The following is a 19,918-nucleotide window of genomic DNA, read 5'->3' as shown; positions in this document are numbered from 1 at the left end:
GTAGTACTCTTTCCACACACCTTGGACAAATTCTTGTTTGGAAAATCATTGGACAGCATTCTAAATGATTACCAGAGTGCAGTATCATGAAGTAATGACAGCTTCATATACCTGTGATCATAACCGCCCTAATTTGAGCCTTCAGCAGCTCCTGCAATGCAGGCTTAGTCTCCGCCTTCACTTTATTTTCCATTACAAGAAGTCCAAGAAATTCCAGATCTGACTCTACTTCTTCCCTTGAAGAAAAGGCAGGAAAGGGGAAAATATCACAGATAGAGACAGTATCACGGAGCACAGCTTCCTGACGCAAACTGATAAACATGACACACATGATGTTCCAAAGGTGCATGCATTATATTTTATATTAGAGGTCATTTACTTAAACAGAGTGGTGGAGAAAGGGAGCCATGTCCTCCTTAGACGTCTTAGCAATGCTACTGTGTGGGACTTACTAAAGGTAACAAGAGGGGTAGTTGTCCCCCAACGACAACCTTGGGGGCCAACTACCCCTCCTATTACCTCCAGTAAGTCCCACAAAGCAGGATTGCTAAGTTCTCATAACAGGCCACGCCCCCTTTGCTCACCACTCTGCAAACGCACTCCCCGGTGCACTCTTGGATGGGGATTGAAGTCCCCTTTGCTGCTGGCGGTCATTTAGGGACCAACTAGCCTACCTCTTGCCTCCAGTAAGCCCCACACAGTGGGATTGCTGAGAGGTGGACACAGGCCACGCCCCTTTCTCCACCACTCTGCAAATGCACCTCTGGTGCGTTCTAAGTTGGGAAATTAAGTCCCCTTGAATGCTGAGGGTCCCTGGGGCCAACTAGCCCACCAGGTACCTCCAATAAGCGTCATACAGCTGGACTGCGGAGAGGTAGTCCAAGACCACGCCCCTTTTTACACCACTCAGCAAATGCGCCTCTTGGTGAACTGCTGATGGGGCGATGAGGTCCTCTGGTGTCCTGATGTCCTCAGGGATAGAATACCTTTTTTTATTATACAGCCATAATCTTTACATGTATTTTACACTTCTTGGGTCATTTTAAATCCCTTTAAAACTACTTAATTAAATGATTGTTTCTTTAACACATGCACAAAATACCATGCAGGAACATGCACAAACTCCTTGTATCATTACTTTGGGGTTCTTAAATGGGACAGCCCTATCTTTGGTCTTTTAAATAGTTGAAGCATGCTTTAGGAAGGCAATGAGCTGGAGGATTTGGGACCCTGTGAAGGGGCTGAGTGTCCAATGACGTTGCAAGGAAAATGCATGATAGGCTTATTGTTTTAAACCCTTCTCAGCTTCTCCCCTGCTGATTTAGGAATGAATTACAACGTTTGATTTCCACCCCTTCCTTGACCCTCACTAATTCATTGGGTTCACAGCAGCATGTGATCTTCACACCTCACTTGGTCCTCACCAAGCCGTTGGTTCATCATGGCATATGACATCACCCCTCCCCTTTCCCTCACCAAGCCAGAGTGTATGTTATATCACATGACCACCCACCTTCTCTTTGCCTTCACCAAGCCAGAGTGAGTTTCACCATAGAAAAATCCTGCTGCTTTATCAAAACTAAAAACATGGATGTTGCTGAACCTGTATTTTGCACAGCATGGGCTTTGCTACAACACCTCTCTACCACATTCATCTAGGTAAATATAACACCAATTCATTTATTTCCCCTCAACAGGCCATAGGGGAACAAAGTATTTTACAGTGTAGCTTGTATAGGGCATATGGTATTTGCTTGGAGATTTGTTGGCAGCCTCACCCTGCCTACTCCACTTTCAGATCCTGACTGCTCCCGCCAGGGCTGTAGTCTGTGTCCTGAGGGGCTGGACAGATATGGTCCTTGTTTGGGCCACCCCAGGGTTGATGGTGAAAGAGGAAGGTCCATGGACATGGGTGAGCCTGGGTGCATTGAATTGGGAGATGTGCATATAGGCCACTGCGATAAAATTTAACATTTGTTGTCTTTTTTGTCCTAAGAGATTTCCCTAGTGAATTGTCTTTCTCTCAGCAAATCCAATTGTTTGCAAGATTATCGGTAAACAACTGTTTTTTCAAACTTTAGTAAACTTTGCAAAGTTAGTGATGTTTTAAAAACAAATGTCACTCTTTATTTGTGATCCACATAGGAGGGTGTTTTTGATTAATAATGGAACGAATTCCCATGCATAAGATAAGAGTTGCAGTCCTCTACCTTACCTTGTGAAACTGTCCACTCCAAAGTCTGGCTTTGTGGGCAGGGGTTTGTATGCCAGTCCAATGACCCGGAACCCTTGCAAAGTATAATATTCAAGCTCACTTGAGAAGTTTAAAGGCACTGTTTGGGAAAGGTTAAACAGGAATTGAATGACTAAGCATTACCTTCACCCCATAATCACATATAATTGATTAATCATTATATCAAGCAATGACTTTTTTAGTAACACTTCTACCTGAAACAAGGCAAAAGGCAGGAAAAGAGCTTTACAGTTAACTTAATTACCTAGAGCTCACCACACAATATTATAATAGTTCATGGTTGCTAAAAAATATACATTTAAGCTCCAGTGACCACAAGGGACCTAAGTCTGTTCATGGAACTTCAAATCTCCAAAAATGTCACCCTATGCGGAACCCTCATCTACCAACCACTGGGACCTTGAGCTTCCTTCATCAACCACACCACAAACTATATCAACCTACTCACCATTGACTCCAAAGTCTTCGTACTCCTCGGGGACCTCAACTTCTACCTGAAAGATAGAACCAAGGCCTGCTTCACAGCATACATAGAATGCCTATTTACCATCAGACTAACCTAGCTTGCCAGAGAACCTACACACATTGTCTGAGACATGTGAGACCCAATCTTTGCCACCTTTGATGGCATCAAGTTCAACTCAACCTCACCTCTCACATGGATTGACAACTCCACAAGTTACTTCCAAATATACTCACCACTATTCAATGAACTCACCAACGTCAGCTTATCCAGTTGCAGCTGGAGCAAAATCTCTGATTGAGACTGGCTCAATGTACTCAGCATGGGCGAACCCTACAGTCAACATGAACATAGATATAGACAACTTCAACAACTGGATCAAAAACTGCACAGACTCCATTGCACCAATCAAACTCAGCAGAGAAGAACCAAAAAGCAAATAAACTAGTATCCTGAGGACCTTGAGGACACCAACAGACAATGCAAACAGCTAGAGATGAAGTGGACACAGCTGCAAGCATCTAACAGAACCATCTTTAAAGCTGCACTTGGACGATACCACCAGAAACTTAGAGACACCAAGAAAAGAGTGGTATCTGAACGCATGACAGGGAGCTCCAACAGAAGCAAAGAAATCCTTATAAACATCAAAGATTTCACCACTCCGACACCCTCTGTCAATAGCATCACCCCCTATAATGGACTGTGCAATGATCTATCAAACATCTTCAACAGCAAAATCTTGAACATCTACAGCAACTTTCCACACCAAGTAGTCCCAAGCGAACCCATCGACAACCTGCCCTTCACCAATCATGACAATCACCTGCCTGCTTAGAATACTATTACAAGTGGAGAAACAGCCATAATCATGCAGACTGTCTACTCTGGGACGCCAATAGATCAATTCCCTCAACACATCCATAACCTCAGTGCATTGCCAATCAGTACAGCACTGAACGACATCCTTAACTCCTGCATTATCTGAGCTACCTTCCTGGAAGTTTGGACGCACACACAGGTCAATGCCCTCCTCAAGAAACCTTCAGACGACCCTTGCCAACTGTCCAACTTCCATCCTATTTTCCTGCTTCCCTTCCCAGCAAAATGGAGAGAAAAGACAATCAAAAAACAACTCACAAGCCACCTTGAGCTCCATCATCTATCGGTAACACACAATAAGGCTTCAGAAAGAACCAGAGCACAGAAACTGCACTTATCGCAGCCACAGATGACCTCATGACCCTCCTAGACTGAGGAGACACAGTTATTCCTACTCTAACTCTCTGCAGCATTCTACACAGTCTCCCACAAAACAATCATCAGACGTCTCCACGAGACCGGCATTCAAGGACCAGGTCTTAACTGGATCTGCTCCTTCCTCACGGGAAGAACCTGATGAGCCAGACTGCATCCTTTCACATCTAAGTACAAGAATATGCAGAGTACCCCGCAGATCATCCCTCAGCCTGATTCTGTTCAACGACTATATGACAATGCTTGCCAACATCTTCAGATGTCAAGGTATCACCATCATCTCTTACACAGACAGCACCCAATTCATCCCCTCCCCGACAGACAAGATACCATCACGAGTGCCAGCTTCAACAACTGCATGACCTTGTTAGCAGAATGAAGGAGAAACAACTGCTTGAAACTCAAATCCAACACAACAGAAGTTCTGTTCTTTGGAAACAGGAACTCCCTGTGGAATGCCACCAGGAGATCATCAGAACTAGGATCCCAGCAAAGGCCACCGACCACGCCTGAAACCTGGTGACCATCCTGGATGATCATTTCCACATAATGGCATAAGTCAAACGAGTGAGCACTGGCTGCTTCCAAGTCCAGTGGATGCTGGAGATAATCTTCAAGTTTCTTTCACCGAGCACCAGAGGACTGTCACCCCAGCACTCATCACAAGCAGGCATGACTATGGCAACACATTGTACACCGAAATATCCAAGCAGCTCCTGAACAGACTTCCGCCTCTAAACTCTTACTAAACCTTCCCTGCTGGACCCACATCTCTCCTCACCACAGCTTCACTGGCTCCCCATTCAAACGTGCAACCAGTCCAAACTCTTTACACACACCTACAAAGCCCTACATAGCATTGGACCGGCATGCCTCAACAACTGCATGTACTTGCACAATCCATCCAGCCACTTATGCTCAGCCTCAGATTCACTTGCGTAACCCCCCAAATTCACAAAAGCAGAGCAGGAGGTTGCTTGTTCTCCTACAGCTCACCACAACACATCAGAACCTCCTCTTTGCTACTTGAATTTCATAAGATACGGAACACCTGGTACTTCGAATAATATGACTAGGATCACAAGATTACACACCTGCTCAGCGCCTTGATACCCTCAGGGGTGGTTGGTGTACTCTACATATTGACATGACATAACAGTTATGAAGTCATTTAAGAAGCACTTTAACAAATGACAAGGAATTTCAGATGTATTCCTAGTAGCAACAAAAAAGTATGGCATTTGTATACAATCAATCATACAGCATGCAGGTGAGACAAGGTGTGGGAGTGTGCAGAGACCCTGGGGACAAGAGCTATGTCTGGAAGAGACAGAGCGAGTGACATAAAGAGCAGATACACATGTTTGTGAAACCCTAAGAAATTCATTGAATCGTATTACTAATAATTTAATTATGTTAGGAAATAAATATAGGTACCTTCATTAACACTATGGTTTCCACAGCTCTCTTATTTTTCTATCCAAATTGTATCTTTTTTGCCACAGAAATGTAACAATATTGCTGCAGATTCTCAGATAACTCCCTGATAATGTCTAGACCCTCTAGATATAGGATGGTCATATTACGAACCTGGGATAAATCAGATTTTTGGTGATGATGTCATTCAGAAGTATTTTGTTGTTGTTGATGTGCTGAACATGTCTTTGGAGAGGACAAGTGTTTTGTTCCATTGTTCCCTTGACTCTGAAATTAAGGCAAAGCAGATAAAATGGACTATCCTTCCCATGGCAGTTCCACAAATATCGAAAGCCTGCCCAAGTCCTTGCAGAACAAAAGCAATGGTCATGCTTTATGCAGAGACAAAAGTGTTTGTTTTATGGGTTGGGTAGGCTGAGCCTTGTGTTGACTGCTTTGTGCTCTTTGCAAGCATTCTTGTAGGGTCTTGAGTTTTTGAAGATTACATTTGGACTTAGATTTCCGTTCTATGTTGTTTCTGCCCCAGTTTTCTTGATCCATCTTTGTTTACTTTTCTGCAGCATTTGTTGCAAAATCTGTGTTTTACACACAACCCACAACGAGCCTACCTGAATGTACTGATGACTTCCAATAACTCCCTGTGACCAGGGTCTTGAGAGGAGGGGGGGACAAGAGTCATGTGACAGAACCAGAAGGACAGCAATAAAACAAGCTTCTTGGTGTGGGAGGAATGCCCCTTTTTCTCTGTCATTGCCTTCAGTGCGTCCATTGACTGAGGATAGCTATTGTCATCTCTCTTACTTTCAATTCAAGGACCACCCCTCAGATAAGGACTCTCCTGATCCAGGGGAGATGAATGAATTACAACCACTAAAAATAATAAATGCTTCCTGATAAATGGTATTTATGAAAAGCAGCTGAAACAGTGCATATATGTGCAAATACCTGAGGCAGGTGGCAGATGCTAGCATGAAGGTAGCACAATGTTACTTTCTAGTGCACTGAACAAAAGTGACACCTCTGAATTAGATGCAGGAGTTAAGTCAGCGAGGACATCAAGAGCCCTTCTTCATAGGACTCTCTTTCGATAGAAGTTTTTTTAAATGTCTTGGCACTAAGGTTTCAGGGAAAACTTTGTTGGGCTTCTCTGAAGGATTTTAGTTGACCTGGCTGCCTATAAACCTAGAGGTATCTGTACAGCTTTAGTGAGTCTTACTTTCTAAGAGTCAGGACCCCACTGTCAGAAGCTTGTCACGTTTACAAAGTTGGTTTACACACTTGGGGCACCCCGTGCCTGGTCGCCAACTGCATTCCTCGTGTGTTGCACTGCTGATTGGCAACCATTGGCCTCTAACACTTTCATGCCACTTTTTCTGGGGTCAAATATTACCCTGCTGTGCTGCACATCCAGAACAGCCATCTTGGGCAGGGTCTGTCCATGAAGAGAGGCCCCGCACCTTCCCAGCTGCCAGTTACTGAGACTCTCAGCCAGCAGTGGGATCCCTGCCGTGACGCTCCAGCAGTTTCAGGGTTTTCACTCAGCTTCCTCTATAGAGTGAGTCTTCAGAGAAGAGACCTTGCATGGCTTTGTTTCACATGCTGTAGGAGAGAGATAAGTTCAACTTTTAGTTTATTATTGTCCCGGACTGAATCTCAACTGGAGAGTCGGTCACGCCCTATAATAGCAGAATCTCTTGCAGATTGAAGTTACATCTTTTTGGGATATCATTAGGATTTTTGACCCAAGTAGCTCTCGCCAGAAATTGGTGTTAGAGAAAAAATTGCACAGTCTGAAGTTAAAACATTATTTAGAGATATTCTCTGGAATTAGAACCTGAACAAACCTAGTCAGCAATCTTCAGGACAAATAATACCTGCATTACCAGCTTTGCTCCTGTGAAGGAGCTGCTTCACCCTTAGCTGTGGTTGTTGCTTCATGATGAAAGCCTGTTTGACAGGCCTTTCCAGAGATAAATACAGAGTCTTGCTACAGAGAGCTCGCAGGTGGAACAAATGTTTTCTTAGAGAACTGAAAGTTGTTTAATTGCATATTTGAACATTGATACTTGATCTCTGTTCTTCCTTTACTGGGTCTCACCTCAGGCTCCTTTCTTTCTAGCCCACTTTGCTTCCCTCAACCTTGATCCATGAAAGAAACATATGCCATCCCATTGGTAGGCATAGAAATCTCAGGACTAAAGGTATGATAATTTACTTCCCCTATGTCAAGTACTCTCTACATTTTATCGTCCTAATCAGGGTTAGTTTGTGTGTCATGGTTTGCAGGTTCTCTTCCCTGAAGGCCCCTTCTTTACAATCTCCCACTTCATCTTCATGGCGACAATATCAAGGTTAGAGTTGTGTTATCTACCATACTGCTTCTGCACACGTATCCCAGTTTACTGACATTAAGACACACTTTCTAATGAAAAAAAAGGTCTGTGAATCTGGTCTTGAGAGTTCAATGTATGAAAGAAATGGAATGTTATCTGTTCTGTACTTTTGAGGCAGGGCCCAGGGTGTGTGGGAAGCCACATTGTATGGTGTGTGAACCTCAAGACTAACAACAGAGGGCAATGGTAAGGAATATAAGAGAATAGTGTGGGGAAGCCAAACCCCAATTTAGTGTTACACAGCATGTTTACTTAATATGCTATTATAAAATCTAAATTATTAAGCGAAAACAATACTTTATGGAAAAAGAGGGGAAGTACCCCATGACAAATTCAATGTGTGACCTCCAGGGCAATTATTTGACCTTTGAGAGATCAAGTGACGTTCTGCCTTGGACTGCACCTGTTTAGTAGCAGGGACTGGAGGTTAATTGAGAACGTCAGTGCATTTGTACTTGTGAGGCTGAGGTTAAGGACATCTGGTACTAACAACTTTATTGCCCAGATGCTGAAGGGGGTTGATAGTTGTCAATTGCCCTTCTTGGAATTATTCCCAGCCTCTTATTAAGGGTTGGGCAAATAAAAACAGTTAATAACCTCTGCAAAAGATATTAACTACTAATAAAGTCCTGATCAGAGAACAATTGTGCCGAATTATTCAGGGTATTTATACAGTAATAACTTAATTCAAGATGAAAGTGATGAACGTTTAATAGAACATGGAGATATGTAACAAGCAGAGAGTGTTTGGAATGGAAAACTGTTTAGCTTGAGAAAAGCATACATACTATAATTCTATCTTTCTGTTGTTCTTATAACATACTTTGGTATAATGCATTGTTAATATGTTTAAATCTGTAGATAAAAGTACAGAAGAAGAGACTTGCTACCCTTTGCCCATTTGTACAGACTGTCCCATGGAAGAAAGTCCACCTACCTGTCTGTGGCAGGCAGAAGCTGGTGACCATTTCTGGTGCCCCTTTCATAAAACCCATAAACTCATTCGACCCAGTCACTCGGGTGATGACAGACATCCGCTGCAGACTGGAGGAAAATGGGAACTGGTGCATAATGGCAACTCCATCAACTGGCACCTTTGATAAAAACATATAACAATACAGTCATCCATTAATGCAGAGATGCAATGCATATCTGTTTAGTTACCATTCTAAAGAAGACTGCAACTAAGGTACGTGATTACTTCTAGTGGAAAATCTCACCTAAAAATTGGAACAATTTAAATTTCCTTCATTATACTGCATGTGGAAGGAGGAGGGAGTTAAAAGATGCATTTTGCCCTTTTCACTTACACTTTCCTAATTAAAGAAAATATAAACATCCATTGTTCTTCTCAAAATGAATTTTTTTTGGCTATTGACTTGCCAGATACTCAGTGCCAGGAATGTAAGGACTCAGACGCAAACATGATGAAATCAAACAAATGTATACAATATCAACCTATATATCGAATTTACTAATTCTGAAGACATTTCAGGCCATGAGTGCTCAGTGTAAACATAAACACCAACTAATTAATTTGTGTTTATAAACTATTGTGAGAAATTGGGTTGTTGGGTGACAGCCATTTTGTGGCAAAAAACTGCTCTGAAAATCAAGAGGAGCCAACCTGCTCCTCACTCTGTCAAGGGTGCATCGCTGGTCGACCTGACAAATCAATCCTGCATTATATCAGTCCACCACAAAGGATGGATCAATACGATGGGGGAGATACTTTAGTTGTACTTGGATGGAGAATGAATGAATGAATGACTCTATTGTTCAGTTGTTTGAAACTTGCAATTAAAACAGGTTTAATGAAAAAGAGCCCACAATCATCATATTGTTAAAAAGACCTCCATAAATACCCAACTTTCCCTGCACTTTTGTCTCATCAGTTCCCTGAGCCCTTGTCTTCGCCAGTGATATTTTTAAGATGTCCTTTCTTTTTTTGAATGAAGTTGCCCAGTGTGCAAAAAGCTACAGCAAAAGGATGAAATTTGGAGAGCGAACAACAACTAACTGTAAAGTGCTCGAGCCTGTGTCCCTGACAACAACATTTATTGTAGACTCGGTTGCTTGACGCCACCCCCTACCCCCTCCAGGTGCAACTATTGTACCTTAACTGTTGTATTGATTTTGTACAACTTTTGTGGTGAATAGATAGAATTCAGAGTGGACTTTGTAGACATTATTTTCTGATTGCTTAATTATATAAATATGATTTGCTAGATTAATGTTGTTATAGAACTTTATGATGTGTACACTTTGAAACCACACCTATCAAATATAATGAAGTTTTCAATAATTTTTCACTAGTATGTATCTCTTCTTTTCTCATTTTTGCGTTACAAACTATTTGTTGAATTGAGGTATGTTTCATTGTATGTTGTCACCTTTTGTTACAAACAACTGTAGCAGAATCTCCAGAATATTTCCTTTACACAAGTGATTGCTTTGTCAGCTTGTTACCTTTCAATATATTGGGCTGCCCTATAGTGAAATGAACTTTCTAAAAGTACCATTTTCAAAATTGTAACTTAATTCCGACTGTTCTATTGAAGATGATTTTAAATCATAAATCATAATACTTAGGCTCCACATATGAATTTCCTACCTCTTCCTAATCAAAAATAAGCACTTAATAAATGTAATAAAGCAACCTAAAGACATACTAATCCTAATACTAATTTACTAGGAATCCTAGTAAATGTTCCCACAAATGTAGGCAAAAATCAGTAGTCAGTGCAAACACTCTAAGCAGTCTGCTTGACACAGCTAGCAGGTGCCTTCCACAGTAGGGTCTAACAGAATGGAAGTGCATGGCTAGAAACAATAGACTACCTTTGCAGCTCTGGGTCCTGGCTTGATCTCCACACCTGAGGATGAGCCGTCTTTGTCCTTATCGGTGGTGCAGTTCTCAATAGTCTAAGAAAAATAAAAGAGACTGAACAACATGGAAAATATCAACATGCAGCAAAAAACATTTGAGAGAGAAGATACTTAGAATTTTTATTATAAGTCAACTGTGCTATTTGACTTTCCAAGGCAAAGAAATAAAAGGTGAGGTCAAGCAAGTTCCACAAAGAGCAGACTAATTATAAACAGGCCCAATGGAAGAACGGACACAATTATGAGGCAAGAAAAGGCCAATTGTGCTGAATAATGTCCCAAAGTCTGTGTCAATATTATTTTACTGTTTTGATGTTTTTGTAAATACACTTAATACTGTTTGTGCTAAGGTTTCACCACTTTAATACCCTGAGGTAAAAAATAGGCCAAGGCATAATTGTATTCATACTGGCATAATTCATGTAATTTAGGGAATTTCGCTATGCTTGTTATGTGAATTTCCAGAGTTTACGGCGTTACACCAGTTGCTCTGTTCCCTATAAAAATATTAGATAATCAAAAAGGGATGGACACTGGTATCTACTATAACCATTGGTTATTTTTGATAACCCTCATAGACGCTCTGATTTTTTCGATGCGGTGTATATCTTTTTTCCGCCCCATCCGGCGTCATGGCATAGTCATCGGGCTGTCAAAATGTCGTGCTATATGCCTGCCTCACCTGAGGCAACCTCTGGTAACGGTAGAAGTGTCCAGAAATTTTAGGGACATCAGCAGAGGAAGGAGATAGAAAAGTTAAGGTAAAAAAAGTAGCTTACCAATGGAAAAATTTTATTAAAGAAGGTAAGTACTTTAGTAAAAAATGGTGATATATAGTGTAACCGTGCAACTAGATTCCCATATGTCTATACGGGTAGGTCAACATGTTTCAGCTCCCTTTGGCCCAGCAGGGTCTGTTGAGCTTTCGTCAGGACAAAATACAAAAAACGATGATGGTACTCACACAACTTGTGTAGTTTCCAAATTTAAGTATGGCAGTCTCATACTAATTTTCCTGCACTGTGAAAACATAAATTATCAAAATGTATATCATTGGTCAATCTTAATGTAATGTAGACATACAGCACTACATAGTTGCTCACAATCTGGAGCGTGCATCTACTTGTATGCACTCAGACAGTATAGAGGAAGGGAGAGAAAAATATCTAGTGATCCTAGTGGAAAGCACTGGATAATGACATCTCTTATATTTCTGTTCTCATAATGGGTGTAGAGTTCATGATATGAATCTAGGATTAGAGAAGGTAAAAATGTCAAGGAACTCTTAACAAATATGTGGTACCTACCTTCTCTAACTACCACATATTTGTTAAGAGTTCCTTGACATTTTTACCTTCTCTAAACCTAGATTCTAGATTATGAGAACAGAAATACAAGAGATGTCATTAACCAGTGCTTTCCACTAGGATCACTAGCTGTTTCTCTCTCCCTTCCTCTATACTGTCTGAGTGCATACTAGTAGATGCACGCTCCACATTGTGAGCAACTATGTAGTGCTGTATGTCTACATTACATTAACATTGACCAATGATATACATTTTGTTAATTTATGTTTTCACAGTGCAGGAAAATTAGTATGAGACTGCCATACTTAAATTTGGAAACTACACAAGTTGTGTGAGTACCATTATCGTTTTTTGTATTTTGTCCTGACGAAAGCTCCACAGACCCTGCTGGGCCAAAGGGAGCTGAAACATGTTGACCTACCCGTATAGACATATGGGAATCTAGTTGCATGGTTACCCTATAAATCACCATTTTTTACTAAAGTACTTACCTTCTTTAATAAAATGTTTCCATTGGTAAGCTACTTTTTTAACCTTCACTTTTCTATCTCCTTCCTCTGCTGAGGTCCCTAAAATTTCTGGACACTTCTACCATTACCAGAGGTTGCCTCGGGTGAGGCAGGCATATAGCACGACATTTTGACAGCCCGATGACTATGCCATGACGCCGGATGGGGCGGAAAAAAGATATCTACTGCATCGAAAAAATCAGAGCGTCTATGAGGGTTATCAAAAATAACCAATGGTTATAGTAGATACCAGTGTCCATTCCTTTTTGATTATCTAATATCTAACAGGGGAACTGAATGGACTTCGACTCCTCTTCCCTCCCTTCTGATTAAGGCACTATAAAAATATGGCATAGGAGTGTAGGAACAATGTGACCAACCAGAATGCAATCAACTATTGCTCCGGGTTATTGTGTTTTTCAAGCTATTTTTTGTGCAAATTGATGCAAGGACATATTTCATGCTAAAATATTACACTGAATGACAAATTTTCATTTTGGGTATTTATATGCACAAAACCGCCGCTAAATAGGCTTGATAATATGCTCTATGGAATTCCAATTGAAGCCCATGTTAGATGTCCTTCACATAATTGTATCGCCTGTCTTGATAATATGCCCCTATCTGTTTTGCAGATCACTATAATGTGCCTTCCAGATTGCATAGGCAGATTTGTGTCAGGGGTATTTGCATTTATCTATGAAACAAGCTGTGGGTAGCATTTCATTTAGTACCATCCAAAACAAGGAAAACCTGTTTTTTAGATTGAAAATAATGCTAACATCTGGCACTGTACAATTTATTGACATCAAACTCATAACTGCCACCAGCTTTTACTGCTGGAAACATAAGTGCATCAGAAGCAAATTGTTTACCTGATCCAATGCATTTTATTTTTCCTAGGGCAAGTTTTCTTCTCTCCCCTATGCCTGGAGGGTTGTCAGCTGGTTGACAATCCACTAGGTTTAAGGTTGGGCGAATCAGTGCATTGCCACTGTCTTTTATTTTGTTTTGTTCCAGTAAAAACAATGTATTTGTGGCTAAACCCTTGATCCAATACCATATTGAATGCAGGGGTAGGAGAGGGGCCTGGAAACATTCTAGTTTCTAAGCTGGAAGCCCTTTCACACCAAATGTTTGCTGTGGGTTTTAAAACAGTTTTGTAAGGCAACCACATACCTGCTTTTTCCACCTATTACCATCAATTTCCTGCACTTCCTCAAGCAGAACATCTGTCAAGGAGGCACACATTTCCACATGTGTAAGCTCTTTTTTTCTAAGAATTCCTGATACTGCAAATGTGCATTTTTGAAATGGATCAACTTTTCTTCACATTTTTAAGTACTAGCTGATGTGACCAATGTATTCAGTGAAATTTATCTTATTTCAAATTGTTTCATTCATGAGTTATATGTCATACATACACAACTATGGCACTCATTGCAAGTAGCTCAATTATTGATGTGAGATGTTTGGAATTTATTGGGTGTAATTATTATCACCTATTATAAGTTGGCCAATAATAAAGGGCGGAACATGAGGTCCTTAGTGCTTATCACACCAATTTCTGAATGTCCCACTAATTAGTCACCAGTGTTCTTACTTTAAATTCCAGCAGGTTTGCCCTACCTAAATGAAACTGGGGGTGCATATTTATCACACCCATAATGGATGGGGTGCAATAACAAAAAGGCAAACTAATAATTCAGATGTATGCCATAATAGGAGCCCACATGGGTTGTATGACGAAACCACACATGACATTATAATGCATGCCTTAACAACACAAGTCATTACAAAAACCGTGTCAGTACCACGCATACTTTTATAACATGTGCCTTAACCATGCATACACTCGCTCACCCAACCACTCACTCACCCATATATCTACTCATACCATTAGTCAGTCACCCATACAGCAAATCACACAGCCACACTCTTACCCATACGGCTACTACATACCCACTTATTTGCCTGTACATTCTCTCAAACACCCATTCGCTCACCCATTCAGCCTCTAAACAAACTCATTCACTCACCCATACAACCAATCACACACTCAGTCACACACCCACAAAACGAGTTACATACCAATCACACATCCACTCACTCATCCATACAAACACATACTCTCCAATAAAGACACTCACACACCAATTAACTTAACCAAACACCTACTGAAAGGGCCACTTACTCACCCATACAGCGCACATACACATCCAGTCACTCACTTATACAGCCATTTGTACATCTACTGATTCATCCATACAGTCACTCAAACACCCACTCACCCACCCATACAGCCACTGACACATCCACTCACCCACCACTACAACCACTGATACTGACACTCACTTACCCACACAGCTACTTACACACCCACTTAAAACACCCATACAGACACTCATACACCCAATCACACACCCATATAGCCACTCAGATGCCCACTCACACACATATATGATAAGCCACACACATATTATATTTTAAAAGTAGTATCACTAATAGTAGTACACCTAGTATACTAATTAAAGTTTTGTAGTAGCTTAGTATATATGTTTAACACTCATAAACTCTTGAAAAACATTACACTCACTGAATGATGTCCTCAGTGATATCCTTTGAGATGTCACTAGTGAAGCCATCAGTGATGTCACTGACCATGTAATGAGTAATGTAATATGTGAGATCAGAAGCAGTGCTTTCAGGGCCATAAGTTATTTTTAGCTCAGGTAACTATAACTGCTGAATTTCACTGGTTGTGTATGAGTGACAGCTAAACCTAACTATAACGTCCCGGTAACCTTTGATTTTTTCAGTGAATTTCGAAGGTGTTTCAAATTCTATTTCTTAACTATGACGTCAATGTAACCTTTGGTATTTTAAGTGAATTTCTATGTTTTTGTTATTAGTAGTCATGTATGCAGAGTGGTAGAGAAATTGGGAGGGGCCTTGGATCAGTTTTCAGCAATCGCACTGTGTGTGGCTTACTGGGGGTAACCGGAAGGCTTGTTGGACGTCAAGGGCTCCAAGCATGCAATGGGACTTCATTCCCAGCCAGTAGTGTGCCAGGAGGCGTGTTTCCAGAGTGGTAGAGAAAGGGGCTGGCCTGTGAGGACCCCTCTGGAATCCTGCTGTATGGGACTTACTGCAGGTAATAGGAGGGGTAGTTGTCCCCTCAGCAGTCAAGGGGACTTCCTCCCCCAACTAGTAGAGCTCCAGGAGGCGTGTTTGTAGAGTGGAGGTGAAAGGGAGCAGGGTCTCCAGCAACTTGCTGGTTTCAGCTGATTTGGGCCCTGGGGACCCTATCCCCCTGCCCCCCTCCTTTCTTGGATATTGCCCTGGGCAGGCGGTGGTCCCCAGGGCTGTGAGGGGGGACTGTGCGGCCCCCGCATTCAATTTAAGAAAACCTTCAACCTTTAATCCCATAACCATCATAAACGCTAAAGGTTCCCTTGCCACCCAAAACTCAAACCCAACCTAGACCCAAAAAATGCCCTTGCCACCCATAATCCCATTACCACCAATAACCCATAAAATTCCCTTCCCAACCAAAAACCCTTACCCCCATAAACCCTAAAAGTGCCCTTGTTACCCAAAAACCAATATCCCCAAACACTAAAAATACACTTGCCACCCAAAAACCCATACCCACCCTAAAAATTCACTTGCCACCCAAAAAACAATACCCACACTAAACATTCATATAGTCCTTGCCAACCAAAAGTCCAAAACAACCCTAAACTCTAAAAAATCAATTTCCATCCAAAAACCAATACCATTCCTAAACCCTAGAAATGCCCTTGTCACCCAATACCCATATCCCAAACCCTAAAAATTCCCATGCCATCCAAAACTCATGCCCACTCAAGAACCCATACCCACCTTAAACCCTAAAAATGCCCTCGCCACCCAAATTCCCATACCTACCCTAAACCCTAAAAATGCTCTTCCCATCCAAAAATATGTATGCATTCATGCATATGCAAACAAGAAAAGAGTGTTCTATGGTATACAAAGAACCACACATGGAGCAAAGAAAAATACAACTGGCCTCGCTCAGGTCAATTAGGAAAGCCCTCACTCACCAACCTGGTTCATGACATGCTTCATCGTCGGCCCCCACTGAAGAGGCCGAGTGCCTCTCCAGTGTGCTGCGACACCAGGTCTACTGCGGAGCAGGTTTTTTGTGGGTATAGGCGTGAAGTGAAACTAATTAGTGGTGGTGAAAGATAAAAATGTCTCAAGTGTTTCAAAAAATTATTTATTACTTGATCACTGGGACATAATTAAAATATAGTGTTGGAAAAAAATCCGAAATTAATTGTTTGGTTAATTCCAGAAACTTCTACTATCAGTCAACATGTTTCTGCCTTAAACGGTGTAAGTTTACCAGGCATTTGTCAGGACATAAAAGTGGACTAAACCCTGGCGGTATGAGCACCCTAAGGCTCACCCTGACCTAGGGATGTGAATGTGAAAGGTGAAAAAAAAGTGCAATTGTGTGGTTCTTTGTATACCATAGAAACTCTTTTCTTGTTTGCATAAACTTAACCGGGGACTAAGAGTGGTTCCTTATTTCTCCCTGTATCTCTTTTTGTTGTTGTGTACACACATGCATATACATACAATACGCTTACTTTTATACTTAGATCAGGCATGCTAATGGTATGTGGAGTAAAGGCAGGTCATGGCAAAAAAAAATTGTGTTGTAAAGCTGCATGTGTTTTTAAGCTTTTGTTGTAATGGCATTGTAATTGATGTTTTCTGCCCACTTGTAACAAAGGCTAATGTTTCTTTTTTTGATGTATGATTCCAAAATCACCAATGTTTATTTGCATATCTTAATTATTCTGCATTACCCAATTGGTTCCTTCAAACATCTTGAGGTCCAGTGGATCTCCCTGCAGTTTACCATCCAGAAAGATTAGTGAGTGACAGCTGGCCAGGGCAGCTAACAGTGGGCTCCAAGGTAATGCATCAGCATGAGTGAACCTGTGAACTTTCTGAAAACTGGGGCAAAAAGAAACCAGAGATAAGCAATGTATCAACTTTGTATCCGTTGGGAAAAATGCAGAAAACAAATCCCACACATTGATTTAAAAATTATATGAATTGTAACATCTGGCTATTGATTTAGTTGATTGTCTACTAGAAGTGAAACCAAACTGCGTGGGGGGTAAACTCACTGAGCTCACAAAAGATGAAACAACCAATTTAGGCCCAGCTGGCCAAAATAATAAGGATAACCCCCTCCTAGAGGCGCTGCATGTAACATGTTCGTTGACAACAGAGGGACTGTCCTGCCCCAAGTACAGCCAGTGTAGGACAAGCAGGTGTTCCTTGGGTTTTAACACTACCGATAAGGCAGGGGCTCTCAGCACAGTTTCGATACTTTCCTGGAACGTTGCCGGGTTAGCCAATAAATTAGATTCACCAGAGGGGGTGGAATTTATAGAGGAATATGACATATGTCTGTTCCAGGAAACGTGGGCCAGAGAACACCAGTCCCGCACAGGGTATGCTTCCTTTGAGATTGCAGCAAAATGGGGTGGGAAGGGCCGACCGTCTGGTGGCTTGTTGATCTGGGTGGGTTCCCATCTTGAATGCAGGGCGAGAAACATCGAAACCAATTCACTGGACTTTCAATGTGTTGTTCTGGAGTGGGCTTCTGGAATGAGTATAGCACTAATAAATGTATACTCTAGAACGGTTGGGATAACGGGCACTTCGGGGACATTTGAGGACCTAGCCTTGTTCCTTGACTCTGCCACCCTCTGTCCATCACTTATAGTTGGGGGGGATTTTAACATCCAGTACGAGCCCCTTCCGGATCATTTGGAAGGGGTAACAAGCAAGGAGGATGATCTCTGGGAGATACCCACCTTGACGGGACCACCAGTAAAATTATGGTCACCATTAGCCACCCAAATAACATCTTTCACTTTATCCCACTCACTGAGGGCTTGTAACGGGTGGCTCAAGGGAGATATCCCACCCCAGCCAACCTTCAATAGACCAGGGCATGAGTCACGTATTGATTATATCCTGGTTTCAACGAAGGACTAGGCCAAAGTGAGGGACTTTACGGTAGTCACAAGGACTGACAGTGACCACAATGTATTGTCACTGAGGTTCGCTGTTCAGGGAATGCCCACGGCTATCACAGAGGGAAATACAGTACTCCCTGTTGGTCTAGTTGCATCTAGCAACAGACGTAGAATTAGATGGCCTAGACTAGTGGAGAACCCCCAAAGCATCCAGAGGCTATATGCAGCTGTGGTCCCTGCCCTTGAAAAAGTTGTGGACCTCATCCCACAGTCACCCACCCCCGAGAAGCTTACCCCTCTTGGGGATATTCACTCCGAGCTCTGTTCCAACCTGGCAGAAGTACTGAACCCTGTGGCCAGGATGAAAAGGGCCAAGGGGAGAAGAGCCTCATGGTTCAGTGCATCATGCAGGAGAGCAAAGGCTGATTTACTGGAATCCCTCAAAATGCGGGACACCCCTAGCAAGATTAGGGAAAAGCGGTTGGTCTATAAGTCTACCCTACGCAATGTTAAAATAGAATGGGACCAGCACAATTGGTCCAAAATGTTGGCTGCCCTTGCACTTCGAGATGCCCAAAAATGTTGGCAGATCGTCAAGCACGGTTCGGCTGAACCCATAGCGGCAGTAGACGCAAATATTGCATCCGCTGTGTGGGAGGACCATTTTGAAAATTTGTATAGTGCGCCCGATCAGGATCAACTGGGGAACCTACTGGAACCTGCTATGCCCCAACCCAATGAAAGCATATCCCCAATGGAAGAGTTCACTCTGGAAGAACTCACTACGGCAATCCTGGGCCTCGCTGCTGGTAAGGCGCCAGGCCTAGACAAGCTCCCAGGGGACCTTTACAGGCACGAAGTCAAGATCTGGGCCCCGTATCTGAGGCTGCTGTTCAATGAAATCCTGAACGGCATGAAGATCCCCCCAACTTGGCTGGGGGCAGAGATAGTCCCTATTTTTAAGAAGGGCTCGCCTCTGCTCCCAGCCAACTACAGGTCAATAAGCCTGATAGATGTTTCCCAGAAGCTCTTCACCAGGCTACTTCTGGATCGTCTGTCGGAATGGATGTTGGAATACGACATTCTGAGTCCACTCCAGGCGGGGTTCAGAAGGAAGGTCTCCACCATAGACCAGGTCTTTCGGCTCGCCCTCATTTTTTGGAAAACGGTACAGCTGGAGGGTGGCAGCCTCTACACTGTATTTGTGGACCTGAGGGCGGCCTTCGACCTGGTTCCCCGCAGAAAACTCTGGGAGGTGATGGCCTAACTGGGGGTCCCTAAGGGCTTGCTGGAGATGATTATTCGTCTCCACACTGCCAACTTTGCTCAGGTGAGGTGTGGTAAGGAGGAGGCGTTGTC

The 19,918-nt window shown here is 42.3% G+C and overlaps 1 protein-coding gene across 1 annotated transcript in view; it reads right to left on the bottom strand.

Annotated features, from left to right (window-relative positions):
• LOC147684257 (putative cation-transporting ATPase 13A4) overlaps positions 1–19,918 on the bottom strand; it is a 301,484-nt gene that overhangs the window by 130,516 nt on the left and 151,050 nt on the right. The window contains exons 14-18 of the mRNA XM_086944654.1: positions 17,372–17,522; positions 10,646–10,729; positions 8,742–8,898; positions 2,216–2,333; positions 112–236 (exon numbers count right to left, since the gene is read on the bottom strand). Coding sequence (XP_086800780.1) covers positions 112–236; positions 2,216–2,333; positions 8,742–8,898; positions 10,646–10,729; positions 17,372–17,522 — 635 coding nt within the window. The remainder of the gene's footprint in view (positions 1–111; positions 237–2,215; positions 2,334–8,741; positions 8,899–10,645; positions 10,730–17,371; positions 17,523–19,918) is intronic.

Source organism: Lissotriton vulgaris, chromosome 11 (assembly GCF_964263255.1).
Source record: "Lissotriton vulgaris chromosome 11, aLisVul1.2, whole genome shotgun sequence".
In the NCBI taxonomy this organism is placed as follows: domain Eukaryota; kingdom Metazoa; phylum Chordata; class Amphibia; order Caudata; family Salamandridae; genus Lissotriton; species Lissotriton vulgaris.
Note: the sequence above shows the minus strand (reverse complement) of the source record. Positions and strands in the feature narration are given on the sequence as shown.